This window comes from Acomys russatus, chromosome 25, assembly GCF_903995435.1.
Source record: "Acomys russatus chromosome 25, mAcoRus1.1, whole genome shotgun sequence".
Taxonomy (NCBI): domain Eukaryota; kingdom Metazoa; phylum Chordata; class Mammalia; order Rodentia; family Muridae; genus Acomys; species Acomys russatus.
Genome location: NC_067161.1, coordinates 46,432,927 through 46,448,331, shown reverse-complemented (window position 1 = coordinate 46,448,331; position 15,405 = coordinate 46,432,927). Strand labels below are relative to the sequence as shown.

The window sequence follows — 15,405 nt, the reverse complement described above, 5'->3', positions numbered from 1 at the left end:
ATCTTTTCATCTCTTTGTGAGTCACAGCCAAATGGCCGCTCACTGATACAAGACTGTTTCTTCAGTTCCACTCCAGAGACAGAAATATAATATAAATTTAGCCATTTGTCTTCAGCTCTGGCAGCGGCTTTCAGGTACCATTAAAATTCCATTCCACTTTTTGCTATGACAGCAACCAGAGACCCATTTGGCGTGAGGTGATGGGCTCTTGTTTTTTCTTTTCTTTTTTTCTTTTTGTTCTACCATCAGCCCTTTTACTAGGGAATGGATTGTGTGTTAGCAATTCAAGTCAAGGTGAATATTAATCACCCTTTACGTTTACATAGTCCTTTAAAGCTTTCAGACGCTGCCGCATCCATCCATCAGTTCATTTGATTAGATCTTCAAGTCAACCCTGGGGGTTGGGGGAGGGGAGCCAACCAAGAAAGACTCTAGTGGATATGTTTACTGATGAAAACCCCCAGTCCTAACTAGATTGTTTGTATCTCATGAGAACTGGGTTAACTCATTCAGGGCTCCTTGGTTGTAAGCAGCAGATAAAAATCTAGCTAAACTAAGCAAAATTAACCAATCAAAGAAAAACAAAACACCGTGGCTCCAGGGTCTCAGAGACGAAGAAGCCTGCAGGGCCCTTAAGGGACTCTCCATCCTCCCACTGGCTTTCATGCCCCTGAGAATATAATCTGATTTGTCTTGAATAAGGAGAAGCTTGTGCCAGTGACTCTCCAAAAAGGTGGGGAAGATAGCAGTCCTCAGGAGAGACAGAGGCCTCCTCTTGGAGGAAGACATCAAGATGTCAGAGCTGACAAAGCTCAGGCATGCACAGGCCTCTGGAGCTCAGCTCTTAGAACTTGGACAGGCTGGCACTAGCTCACACGCGCCCACCTTCCTGCTCCTTCAAACCTACTCTGCTAGCCATATGGTCATGATGTGTGCACAGCTTCATTTGTCTTTCTCTGCGAACCAGCCTCCCAGGCTTACTCATTTACTCCAAAATGGCAGGCTTAGCCTCCAAGTGCTTGCCCCAAATAGCCCACAATTTTTGAACCTCAGTTCCAATTTTCCAGGAGAGAAACCCGGGTTATTCTAGCTCCCCTGGTCTAATTAGCTGATAGTTCATGTGAGAAAAGAAACTGTGGGAAGACAGGGTCTAAGTGATAGATGACCATGCCTCTTTCAGAATTCACAAATAGAAAACCACAGTATCACTTCATGGAAATACAGAAGGGAGGAGGTCCGTTACTATCCATGCCCCTCCCTATGGATGCCAAAGTCCCAAATGCCTTACGTCAGTGGCTTAGGATCTGCATGTAAGCTAAGCACATCCTCTGGTATACCTTCACACAGTGCAGACCTCATGCATGCTAAGCAAGTACTTTACTGGGGTGTCATCCCATCCACTCATATACCTTACTCACCCCTAGATTACTTACAATGCCTGAAGGTGCGCAAACAGTTTCACTGTGTTGCTTAAGGAATTGTGACAAGGCATGTTTGGTTTTTGATCCCTGGTTGGCTGGATCTGAGAACATGGGAACCATGCACTTGGAGGGTTGTCAATGTGTACATGTGTGCTTCAGCCCCACATGGCCCACATGGGCATCTTAGGTCAAAGTTTTACGTGTTTCCAACTTACTCCCTATAGTTAACTGGGTCAGCCTGTGAGGTTTTCAACGTCAGTTCTTAGGAAGGTGGTCACACAAGTCACAGGCCAGCCTCTGAAGGGAAGTGTCCTAAGGCCACTCCTCATCCCTAACCTAGCTGAACGAAGCAAGCAAGCCAGAGTGTGATGAGAGGAAGGGCAGCAGGTGGAGGTGGCTGTCATCTAGTGTCCATTACAGGATGGAATCCCTTCATTTAAAAATATTGTATCAATTCCTTGAGAATGTCACACAGTGTAGTCTGGTCATATTCACACACACACACACACACACACACACACACACACACACACACACACACACACACACACACACACACACACACACACACTTTTCCTAACTCCATCCAGATTGAGAACTCTCACCTCCATATACCCTCAACTCCATGGTTTTGTTGTTTTTAATCAACTCTGGTAGCTAAGGCTGGGAGCCTACTGGCTTGATCTTTTGCATGCACCACAGGTGCTACAAGTTTAAAAACACAGCCGTCTTGCCACGTCCCAAGCCTGTTTTGGTCAGGGTCCTCACCAGTTTCTGGCTGTTGTAATCTTTCTCCTTCCTCTCCTGCAGTGATCTTAATCCCTGTCATGGAGTGATATAGGTGTCCCATGCGTCACTTTGCCTGATCATGAGTTTCTGCATCCACTCTCATCCACTGCACTCTTCTCTGAAGAGATCTGAGAGCTGTACTAGTCTATGGATGGAGAAATGAATTTAGAAGGCAATTTGGCACTGTGTCCATTTAGCAAATCCATACAAGAAGGAACCTCCTAGACTTGGCACTTGTGAGCTCCCCAGCTGCTGGGTTCTTAGCCAGATTTACCATACCAGGCAGGGGTTTCCATGGTATCCCTTTCTTAACCCCGTATTTTCTGTCATGGAGCAGGTCAAGGCCCTTCTGGAAGAAATACTGGATCGGGTGACAGACGAGTTTAACATCCCAGAGCTGATGGCAAAGGCGGAGGAACGCACCCCCTACATTGTAGTTGCCTTTCAGGAGTGTGAACGTATGAACATCCTTACCAGAGAGATCCGGCGCTCACTAAGAGAGCTGCACCTCGGCTTACAGGTGAGTGGGAGGGACATTGCCAGACCCCACAGACACAGACACAGTCACCAAAGGACACTGAAGGGCAACTGCCCCAAAGCCACCTAAATGGCTGAAAAGTATCACTAAGCCAGACTGGCTATGGGGACATTTGAGAGAATCTGTACAGTGCTGGGTCCCTAGGCAGTGCAGTCTTCTATGTCCGTAAACAATGAGTTACATGTGCCTACACTGACATCTTTAGTAAAAGTGCTATGAGCTCTGGCTGGAGGCACAGCTCAGAGGTAGAGCTTGCCCATCTTGCACAGGGCCCTGGGTTTGTTGCCCAGTATCTTAGAAGTGTGTGTGTGTGCCTATAATCCAGAAACTGATTTTGTAGCTTACACTGAAAGCTCAGCCGAGCCTTCAAAGTGCCTAGGTCTGGAGTCTGCTGCTGGTGCTGCCATGGCTAATCTTCGGAGTTATACAACTGTGTGTGTGAGTGTGTGTGTGTATGTGTGTGTAAACAACTGAATTTTCTACATGTGGACACCTACAGAAACTACCAACAGCACAAAATCTAGGGTTGCTTTAATTTTTCTGGTTTTAATCTCCACCCCCTGACACACATAAACATACATAATATGGGCAGAGGGAAGTAATATGGAAGATGAGGTAGGAATGCCTATCCTGTTGAGGACAGGCAGTGCTTGATGGCTTCCAAAGTCTGTGCCAGCAGATAATCAGATAAATACAAATTGCACATTAGTCTCAAATGTGCACCAAGCCCTTGCCTGTCATATTTTGCATCTCCATTCCTGGATAAGCAGGTGTACAGTAGCAATTATCTTGAGTAGGTTTGCTACAGTCGTAGCTTATTGAAGCCATGCAATTTGGTGCAGGCTATTTACCCATCTGACTTCCAACTCGTTCACTTGTTTTTCTTCTACGAACCTTCACTGTGGCTCTGTGTAGTCAATCATGAAGGATGCCTCGGCAGAGAGGCGGAAGCAGTGTGGAGTTTCTCTCCCTTCAGCTTAATTCCCGCAGTGTTGATTGATGGGCTCTGTGAGGAAGGACACAGAGAGGCTAAAACAGAGCCTTCCCTCCAGGACAGCCCACTAGAAGGTGGGGTTCATAAACAGAAGCTAAAGGAGGAAGAAAAGGGGGGGCTATGAGATAAGGGAAGGCCCCAGAGGAACGGTAGATATGGACAGATGAGGACAGAAACAGGGCCGCTAGAGACAGAACAGAGGAGCCCAGAGCCGCCTCCAACAGTTCACCCAGTGTATGGTGAACTTCTCAATGATGCAACAACGGCAAGAAGCCGTGAGAAACCTGTATGAGCTGAAGGGTATTTTCCAATCAGAGTCCTCTCAGGAGACAGTTTCACAAGGATGGTCCCCAGAGTGTCCTGGTCACCAGACTCACAGCACACTCTGCCATCTCCATCCTCCAGTCCTGCTGTCTGTCCTCTGTGGTGACTCTGAGGTGAGGCCCTGTAAGCATTGGCAGGTGACGCTGGCAAGTGAATCAGCTTCCATGAGAGAGGAAAGGCAGGGGACACCCTCCATGGCAAAAGGAGGCAGAGCTCAGAGCAGGGAAAGCATTTAGGCTTAAAGCAGAGGTGGGCAGCCGCCGACAGGCTGGTCCCTCAGTTGGGCTGACAGAGCACATCAGAACCTGCTAGAAGGCATGGTGGAGAAGTCCCCTTCCAAGCTAGGCAGGGGCTTAGGTGACCTGCTGACCTAACAGGGACGGGAAGAGGAAGTGCTTCTGACTTTTTTCTTTATCTTTACTTCTCTTCAGCAGTACTTTGAGGTTGCTGCTGGTTCAGTGTGGGAAACAGTGGGCATCTCCAGTCCCCCAGCACATAAAACAAGCCAACAGCCACCCCAAAATAGGCACCACAGTTACAAGATACCTGACTCTATGAGTTACTAAGCAAGCACTCTTAGCCTTTTTGATAAAAATATTTCTGTTCAGAACTGACTGGCTCTGAGACCCTGTGTAGCCAGAAAGTCCTAGCTGAACTGTGAGATACAGACCTGTGAGCCTGTAGCATCTCAAAGCACACAGAAGGTGGGTGAGGGAAGAAATCTAAGGGAAAGCCAGCTGGCCACAGACATATCCCACAGAGAGAATTTGCCTTGGGAATTCACCACTGTGAGACATCTGGCTCTCCGCCTTCCTAGGTGTTCCAGTTCCTATTAGCCAGATGCACAAAGGCCTGATCTACAAAATTCCTAAATGCCAATTCTTTTTTTTTTTTTTTTTTTTGACATTACAACTATTTGTAATTTTCAAAGGAGCATATACTGATAGAAGGCTATCTAGAAAATTCCCTTTTTACAGAGGTAAGCATATATCGGTGGTATAATGCTTACCTAGAATGTGTGAAGGCACCAGGCCCCCCAGCATAGGGTGTGGGGCAGGTCAGAGAAAGCTACTTACGAAAGACATTTTCCTGAGAAGAATGGATAGGGAGCTGACCTTGACCCTCAGCACAGGGTTTAGCATGAAGCCCTGAAGTGAAGTGCTATCTCCAGCCTGCACTCTGTGGACTGAATGCTGCTGGGGCCATGACTACTGATGACCTTCCAAATGGAGCTTTCTGGGTTCACCTGCCTCCTCTGGTGGTTGAGTCCTTAGTTATGCAGTGGCTTTAGACTATGAATCTAGCTTCTAACACATTGTGACTCAAAGGAACAAGGGCCTATAGTTAAAAATAAGGTTTTTACTCTATTGTACCAAAGGAGGATTATGAAAGCATTTATTTATAGGGAAGAATAAAATAGATAGGGTCACAGACAAGCAGCCTTCATACCTAGGAAAGGTGCCACATGGTGCCACATGGACTATAGTGTTCTCCCAGATTCCCCATCAGTGCAGAAACCAAGGAGGTGTGTCACAGGACCCTGGAACAAACACAGGGCTGCTGAAGAGACGGAACAGCCAGATTTTTAAGTTTTCTTTTTGCTGACCCACCTTTGAACAGGTAGGCTTCGATATTAAACAGTGCTGCTCAGACCCAGGCCAGGGAATGCTAGAAAACCAATTTCTTTATGATATCACAGTTCTTAAGAAGAGCCCTAGCAGGGGCTGGGGACAGCCCATCCACTAAGAGCACATGTTGCTGTTAGAGAGGTGGGTAGCTTGCAACAGACTATAACTCCAGCCCTAGAGGAGTTACCACCCTCTTTTGGCCCCTGCAGAGGCTGCACGCATGTATACAAACCTACACATAGACACATTCATACACATATACAACTTAAAAATGAAAATAATCTCTTAAAGGGCCCTGGTACCCAGACTTTGGCCATGGACTCATCCTGTCCACACCAAGGCAGCCTCTACCAAGCCAGCAACATATTAGGAAAACATCTTTTTGTTTGTTGGCTCTGAATACCTTTCAGGACATGATGTTGGTCTGTACTCCCCTAGGTCTAAGAAGGCAACACAGGTACATCTGAGTTGGGGAAAGGCATGGCTGCCTCCCAGCTCCCTGAAGATCAATCCTTTCTCTTTCTGCTCAAGGTAATGAAATTACCTGGGTTCATAAACCAAACTACCAGGTGGCTTCAATTGCACAGTAGGTCATGCTCCTGTGGGAACATAGGGGAACCTAGGAGACAGTAAGTACATCCTTTAGGTTGCTTTTGCTTGCACATTCATTTAAGTCAGTGGAAGATCGTCAGAATAAATTATAATATTATAAGCCTATGTGAGAAAAAAGTTAAGGCATTAGGTTACATACTTTATGTTCCCTGGCTGTCATGAGTTTAGATTTTCAAAGGGAGTTAAGCATTAAGTATTGCCTTTTAAATTTTCAGCCTTATTTTTATAGCATGATTTTAAGATCATAGCAATTTCAGACTCATATCAAGCCCCTGTCCCACCACACAAAATACTCCTAGCATCCCCAAAGTCTGCATTTATTACAACTGATGAGTCCACAGTCCACTTGGGGACCTCTCTTGGTGTTGCCCTTCCTACGTGTTTGGACAAATAAGTCTCAGCCCATAGTCACAATCACAGTTCCACATAGCATGGTTTCACTGCTAGTCACATTGGTGTGGCACGGAGGTCTGTTTGTCTGGATGCATGTGTGTGGGGAGTGACACACACACGGACCAGAGCCAGACCTTGAATGATGTTCCTCAGGAGCTGCCCATCTTGTGTGGGTGTCTCACTGGCCTGGAATTCAACAATTACATGGTCAGTGAGTCCCAGGCATCTGAGTCTCCACCTCTCCAGCACTGGGACTGAAAAGCACACCCCACCATGCCTGGCTTTTACATGGGATCTAGGAAACAGACCTCGGGGCCTCAGGTTTGCCTCACAAACATTTTTACCAAGCTAATCACCAGGCCATTGCACTTATTTTTATAACAAAACTCAGACTTGGTTTCAGGCTTAACAGAGACCTGATAACAGAGTGTATTGACTTAGCCCAGTGAGATAACCAGGAACAAAGGAAATCTGTATACAAGCAAAGGAAGGCAGTAGGCACTGTCGGATGCCGTAGAGATTTCCCTCACTCTGACACAGTCCTCTGTCAGCCACATGAGGACCAAGCCATTTTCATCACACTTGAAAAACACCAACGGCTTATGAATTCTGTGGGGTTACAGTATAGGACAAATCCAGGATGGGGCTATTCTCCGTCAGTTCACATGACAGACTTCCCCATATAAAGTAAGTAACTCCCACAGATAAACCCAAACTTGATAAAGCACAAAACGGTTTTTGGAAAAGCAAACTTAATTGCATCATTTCCCAGGCATGGTGGTGCAGACCTGCAATCCCAGCACTTGGTTGGTTGAGGCATAAGGGATGTGAGTTAGAGAGTAGCCTTAGTTATAAACTCTCTCTCACACACACACACACCCCTCATTTTTTCTTGTTGCCTTTGTGGTACTTTGTTTTTTGTTATAATCCATTACTTTTGCACATATCCTCTTAACCAGACTGGCAAGCAAATGGTGATGCTATAGTCACATTCAACTTTTTTAAGCTATAGCATATACAATTTTTAACAAGACTCTGGCAAGAGTACATACATTCTACAGTCTCCATCAGTAGTAAACATAGCCTTTCCATTAACGGGGAAACTCTGAGAACTCCACTTAGCACCCAGGCTCATTATCCTGTACATCTCTGCTGTGCAGAACAAACCAGGACATCAGCTCCACTCCACCCACCTGTCTTTCCTCTGCCCCTTTACTCATTTCATATTCACAAATGCTCCTGGTATCCAGGAAGGCCAGCTTAATATTTTACCCCTGCTTCCTCATGAATAAGAACCTCCCACTGAAGACCAGCCTCTTGTTCTGCACCCTAGCTGCCATCTGACTTCCTTACTCTCACTCAGACTGAGACAGTAAGACCAAGCAAAGGGTTGAGTGTTGAGACTTTTGTGATGCTGGGGCCATCCATGCCTGTCAGGCCACATGTGCCTACTGGGTATATGCAGCGCAGCCAACAGGACTCAGAAGAGTCAGTCAGGAAAAGGTTGCTGAATTTGCATACCTATTATGGAAGCCTTCATTCCCAAGCCCCAGGGATTCCGCTCCTATCTGTGCTGCCCTTGCCTCATGGAGTGGCAGAGCACTGCAGCAGCAGCTTTCTCTTTATCACTGCCACTGCAAAGTGGCAGCAGTGGGTACAAGGCATGTTCTAAAGCACCAGCCTTGACAAGCCAAACTTTGCAGAACAAACCCAGGACAGGACCACACTTGTAGCCCGTATCACTGGAGTCAGCTCTCACCTATGAGCCAAAGGGCACAGATGCCACTACTCCCTGAGACTTCTGCCTCCTTATTCTTTTCTCCCCCCTGCTCTTGGTCTTTAGGGGGAGCTGACCATGACCAGTGAGATGGAAAACTTGCAGAATGCCCTATACCTCGATGTGGTCCCAGAGCCTTGGGCCAGGCGAGCCTACCCTTCCACTGCAGGCCTGGCAGCTTGGCTTCTGGACCTGCTGAACAGAATCAAAGAGCTGGAGGCCTGGACAGGCGACTTCACGATGCCCTCAACTGTGTGGCTGACAGGCTTCTTCAACCCCCAGTCCTTCCTGACCGCCATCATGCAGTCTATGGCCCGCAAAAATGAATGGCCACTAGACCGAATGGCCCTGCAATGTGATGTGACGAAGAAGAACAGGGAGGAGTTCCGGAGCCCTCCTCGGGAAGGGGCCTACATCTATGGTCTCTTCATGGAAGGTGCCTGCTGGGACACACAGGTATAGTCTGGGGACAAGCCAAAGGACACCTTGGGGTGGGCTTGATGACACGCCCATGGACTGCCCAGTGTGGTGTTCTGGGATCTCCTTACCTAGGTGGCCTACTTTTTTATTAACCCATCCAAGAATGGTGGGAGAGCAAAGGCTCTGAAAGGAGAAAGTGTGCTAAAAGTGAGGCCTGTGCAACCACACTCGCTGGATCTGACCTCAGCACCACTGTTTACTAACCAACCATGTGGCTGTGGTCTAGTGTTTGTTGTCAAGAGCCCCATAGACCAAACTGACAAATGGGAGATGGCCACTGTGAAAATCAAATGGGTTACTACATATGAGAATTGGACTGCATCTGGCATACAGCCAGCTGATGATGCCACTGTACAGAGAGGGGCACAGGTAATGGGCACTGCATTTCTTCTTAGAGTAGTGAACATAATCTGAAACTATCATATTAGTAATCTCTAAGAACACTTAGTCATATACCTTTAAAGGGCTGGCTTTATTGTGTGTTAAAAACAACAGTGTAAGCTGCCCTGCTCTTCCTCTGCATGAACACTCTGCTCTAAGGATGGAGGAGAGTCCCACTGTTGACTAATTCTATCACCCACCATGCCTTCCACCAGCCTCTGAGAGAACTAGAAAAGCACATCCTTTCCTCATTAATACATTCCATGAAAATAAACCAAATTCTTCTATCCATAACAGAAGCAGGTCAGGGTCACATGGGTAAAGGGATCAGTTTCCCACAGGGCTCTGCATGAAGCATTCGGCACTCCATGTGGTAAAAAGTGTCCTATGGCTCAGCAGAGCTGGGAAAGCAGCAGGCTAAATAGTTAAGTGTCTTCTGGACTCGAGAACATCCCATCGTTAGTGGGCTTGCTGCAAGTCCCAATCTACCTGGTTAAGGACTCTTTTGTTCCTGAAAACATCTTGGAATCAGTATAAATTTTATAGCCAAGAAGACAGTGGTCTAGATAAGTCTGGTGAGCCATCCCAGAAGACCATAAGACAGCCATATCTGAAAAGTTACAAAATGCCCAAGGCCCTTCCTTGTCCCCAATTACAGAAAAAAAAAAAAAAAAAAAAAAAAAAAAAAAAAAAAAAGTACCCCCTTTCCTCAAAAGGAAGCATTTTCTGGCAGAATTTGAACACTTTTCCTTCCTAGCTCTCTAGCACCTAGCATGCCATCTGCCAAATATTTGCCCTTCATATTCGGATGAAATGGACGTATGAAAAAAGTGAGAAGGAGAGAGATTCTACCTGGAAATAGATTAGTCTCTGCATCAGCAACTGACCTAAGGCCAGTCTTGGTATCACACACTTTTAACCCCACAGGAAGCTGAGGCAGGAGGATCATTAGGTTAAGTACAGCCTCGGCTACACAGCAAGACTACCCTCTTAAACAAACAACAACAAAAAAGATGATTTGTGCTGAGCAAGTAGAAATGTATTTTTAAATAGTTTGTGGGTTAATTGTGGGTTAATGGGCGAACCCTCAAGAGTGGGCAGGTTACCTCACTCCTTCCTAGGGTTCTGGCAGAAGCATGCTGCCTGGCTGGGCTCTGGGACTAATGTAGCTCTCTCCACATACTTGTCCTCAGGCTGGGATCATTACAGAGGCGAAGCTGAAAGACCTGACACCTGCCATGCCTGTGGTGTTCCTCAAGGCCATTCCAGCAGATAAGCAAGATTGCCGAAATGTTTATGCCTGTCCTGTGTACAAGACTTGTCAGCGAGGACCCACCTACGTGTGGACTTTCCACCTGAAGACTAAAGAGAGCCCATCCAAGTGGGTTCTGGCTGGGGTTGCCTTGCTTCTCCAGATTTAGCCTCCTGAGGAGCCCTTGGGAGAACAGAGGAAGGTGATGGCAAATTCTTATGAAGAAACCATAGGCACCAAACTTCTGTAGAATTTCTTTGGGGGACCTGGGTGCCTGAAGTGAGGCTGAGCTCTTGGAGAGTCAGGCCAGAAATTATGGGAGAACTCTGTAGTGGTGAATTTGTTCTAATAAAATGATTTATTCTTCAACTCTTCTAAGAATTATTGAGTCATAAATAATGGTGAAGAGACCCCAAGAATCAAGCTGGGGATGACGCCCAGACCTTTTAACACAGCACAGCCCTGAACCTCAGTGCTCCAGCTCCTAGACACCTCACACGCATAGGCAGCCTGCATCAACCAGAACCTCCATGTCATCACTGTTTGGGAAACACTGCCCAGGATCTGTAAGTACTCAAGGCTTTGCAAGCCACAGTCTTAGCTGGGAACCCTCTATGTAGCCATGGCAGCTGTGGCCCAAGGCAGCCTGGACACCATGTAGGCGGGGCTGCATTCCAGTAAGACTCACAGGAACATCACCTCTGTGGTAGCAGCTGTCATGCAACGCCTGTCACAGTCATCTGTGATGACGACATACATCTACTGACACTTTTTACATGCTATTTGCTAAGGGTACAACTAGAATCATGCTGTTATAGCTCCCGTAAGCTCTGCTATCCTGAACACTGCCTATGAGAGACCCAAAGAGAAGCTGAGCCCATACAGCTACTCACCTGAGACTTTCCAGATTCCCCACTGTGGACAATGCCCACTGGAAACCAAAGTGGTCTGCGGTTTCGATGGGTTTCACAAAGCTCTTCAAAGTGACTTTGGTAAAGGAGGTCGGATGAGTGGAGAATCACTCCTCCTCGTCTTCGTGCCCTTGCAGCAGTAATTAAAAACTAATCAGATAGTGGTTCATGAAATAGAAAAAGTACCAGAAGCCCCTGGAGGACTTGTAAAAGCAAAGCTGGAGACCTACCCTGCAGAATTTCTGACTCGACTTGTAAAGTTTAAGAAAAAATGGGAAAGGGGAGTTGTTTAGTGATGAGGGAAGGAGGAAAATCCAGAAAATGGGAGAAGTAGATAAAACAACAATAAGGATGGCTGAAAAAAGCCACAAAGAATCATACTATTATTTAAAAATCTGTATTTATATATGTATTTACATATATAAATATGCATTTATAGTTTTCATGAACTTTTTTCATCTGGTCTGGTAGTGCTCCCTCCAAGAGCCAAAGACCACCTAACAAAAACCTCAACACCAGACATGAGAGATTGTCTTTTGGGTTGGTGGTCAGGGGCCACCCAAAGACTTCCACAACATATAGCCTATTGTCACTGTTCTTAGTTACCCACCAGAGGTGTAAGGTAAGTTCCTATTGTTGGAAATACTATGCACATCAAAATAGGGCCCAAAGATGCCTGAGCTGTAACTGACCTAAACTCTCTCTCTTTGAGAACCAGTTTTCATGGTACCACAAGGCTCCATGCAAGTTTCCAAAGGAGAAAAACAAGCAACAGTGCTACCCAGCTCTAACACTGCACCTATGAACCACATCAACAACCAGCATGGCACAATAAGCCCGAAGGGTGTGGCTGTGGAAGGGTGTGGCTGGGGCATGCATACCTTGGCAGTAACCAACAGCTCTCTAATTGGACTTAAGATCCGCTCAACAAGCTGGGTGGTGGTGCATGCCTTTAATCCCAGCACTTGGGAGGCAGAGGCAGGTAGATCGCTGTGGGTTCAAGGCCAGCCGAGTCTAGGACAGCCAAGGCTACACAGAGAAACCCTGTCTCAAAAAATCCAAAACACAAACAACCAAGAAAAAAGCTACTCAACAGAGGGAGACCATGGCCGAACTGGAAATCTGACTAACTACTCAGTGCTAGAAGCCATGGTCACTGGAAGACAATCTACAACCAACAATTTACTAAACCAGGATAATACCAACAATAATCTATAACAGCTGTCCCATGGATAAGTGTAGTCTTCACCCTTCATTAAGGAAACTTCTTTGCAACAGATGGAGACTACTACAAAACACACACACACACACACACACACTCTCTCTCTCAATATATTGAATTGTGGAACCTGGTCCCAATGGACAAATCTACAAAACAGTTCCACACCTGAAGGCTCAGGGAACACTGGGAAGAGGGAGTACAAAAATTGTAGCTGGGCACCATGGCAACACCTACAATCCCAGCGCTCGGGGAAGCAGAGGCAGGTGGATCTCTGTGAGTTCCAGGCAGCCTGGTCTATAAAGCGAGTCCAGGACAGCCAATGTTGCACAAAGAAACCCTGGCTCAAAAATACAAAAACAAAACAAAATTAAGAGCCAGAAGATCAGGGAGTTTTCTGTGATATTGTGTCCCCTAAGAATGTCAGAAGCTACACCCATAAAGTCTCACCAACATGACTGTCCAAATATGAGCTGAACAAGGACACCAACAAACATGCCAGACTGGAGGAAGAAAAGTGCACAAGGCCTCGACCTTAAACAGAGAACTGCCAGCAGTTGAGTAACGGCGGAGTGGGCGAGGTGGTGCTCCCAGGGAAGAGCACACCAATCGGCTGTTCAATGCCAACGGTTCCCCCTGAAAACACACATACAAGTGTCATTCACAGACTGCGCAGCTTACATTTAGGAACATGTGTGCATGCGTTTGAAGGAGAGTGGGGAGGGGTGACGGGAAGGTCTGGAGGGAGGAAGGGGAAGAGGGGAAATGTAATTACTTATACTCTCAAAATAAAATGTTTAAGTCTACCGGAGAGAGGTGAGGAGAATGAACATTAGCATTTCTGCTGGCTTGGGAACCGCTCTGAGCAGCCAAGCTAACACTGGGTCCCATTGTCCTGTATCCCTCTGTGATGCAGAGTTTACTCCAACACCAGCTCCTCCCATTCTCCTGCTGGCATCACCTTAGCATGCTCATGTTATAATGAGCTAACAGGGATCCAGGAGACCAAGCTTAAGTTTTCCCCGTGCCCCTCTCATTGCCCTGATTTCCTAACCCTCACTCAGAATGGGTCAAGGAGGCCAAGCAAGGGGATCTGAGTGTTGACAGTCTCACTGTACCAAGGTAGGAAACTTTGACCCGCAACTTGTGACTACAAGGACAAATGGACAGGTTATACATATACATGTTAATAAAGTCCTAGGCAGTATTAAAAACTAGATCGATAGTATTGAGTTCTTCCTAACACTCTACAGGCAAAATAAGGTAATAAAGAACATTCTAGAACATAAAACACCCTGGAAAAAATAATAGCCCAAGAAGGGTGCCATGAGAGAGAAGGGATATTTGAGGCATATGATCAAGTGGGAGGCAGACTACAAAAAGACTTACCTCAAACTGACTTACCTGAGGTAAAGGTGTGCTGGCACAGATCATGCTCTCACTTTCTGGTCACTCTCTGCTACATTACCAACCTGATCGTTTTCTAGGGGCTGGTCCTAGAGCTCCATCCCACATGGGCTCTGCTGTGAAAGTGGTATGCTTGGAGGTGACAGTCAACACACAGTGAATACAGCAGACACAAGGAAGGCAAAGACTAACTCTCCCGTAGACCAGCTCCAGGAAGAAAGAAGAGAAAGTCTTGGTGGTTCCATGGTAGGGAGAATGGAGCAGGCGGTGAATAGCTGGTTAAGGGAAACCAACTATTGGCTGAACAACTAGCGAAAGGAACTAGTTGTTGAGGAGAGGTTGAGGAACAGAGGAGAAAAGAAATGTTGAGACTCAGGCATAAATTGCAGTTCAAACTGAAAGGTCTTCCAGCCCAGGAGAACTTTTATTTTTCTTCTGCCTTTTCCTTGTCTATAACTCCCTTGGGCCAACCCCAGTACTTTATTTAAAGTGAAGTTCAATTTTTTCATTAAAGATTACATCATAATTTTCTCATCTTTTACAATCAATAAAGCATTTAAAAATCAACAGAGCAGGAAAACAATCTAACAAAGAAATACATACAGTTCTGTATAACCTACAATAAAGCATATAGCAAAAATCAATCAATTTCCAAGCAATGGTCAGCATGACCTGATTATTATTTCTTAAACAATACTCAGGAAAAGTGAATTATAAATTCCCCCAGGTTAAAGTCACTGTGTTTATATGATTGTCATAGCAACATAGCTTGAGCTAAATATTCTTAACACAGAAAAGACTTTACTTACTTCCAGTCCCAAACCAAACAGGTGTGTGCTGTCCAAGCCAAGCCTAACTGCCCATGGGTCCTCTACTGTAAATATCTGTGAAGCATGAGGCTCCAAGCCCACCTTCTATTGCCCTCAGAGCAGATTCTGAAGAACCCTGTCTTCAGCTAACAGTATCTATCCAGGTACTGTTGTGTCAAGGTCCTAATGTTCTTTCAAGTAGTTTCTACCCAACTGCACACAACAGTCAGAGCCAAGACTCTCACTGTCTCGAGCCTCTGGCCAGATGCCTTCTTTCAACATTTTATGTGGGAAAAAGTTTCCCACTGTAAATTTCATTAGGGCTGAGAAAAAGAGAGAGAGAGACAGTTTTAGGAGAAAAGGCAGATTTCAAAGTAGTTTTTAGGCAAAATTACACCTGGACTATACATAATATTTAAGGACAGTGGTGATCAGCCACTTTGGAACTTTGTCAAGCAAAGCCTCGACAG

General features: G+C 46.0%; 1 protein-coding gene across 1 annotated transcript in view; it reads left to right on the top strand.

Annotated features, from left to right (window-relative positions):
- Positions 1 to 10,846, top strand: part of Dnah9 (dynein axonemal heavy chain 9) — a 328,265-nt gene extending 317,419 nt beyond the window's left edge. Inside the window, 3 exon segments of the mRNA XM_051167603.1 lie at positions 2,548 to 2,730; positions 8,543 to 8,932; positions 10,531 to 10,846. Of these exon segments, the coding sequence (XP_051023560.1) occupies positions 2,548 to 2,730; positions 8,543 to 8,932; positions 10,531 to 10,758 (801 nt within the window). The 3' untranslated portion in view covers positions 10,759 to 10,846.
- The last annotated feature ends 4,559 nt before the right edge of the window (positions 10,847 to 15,405 follow it).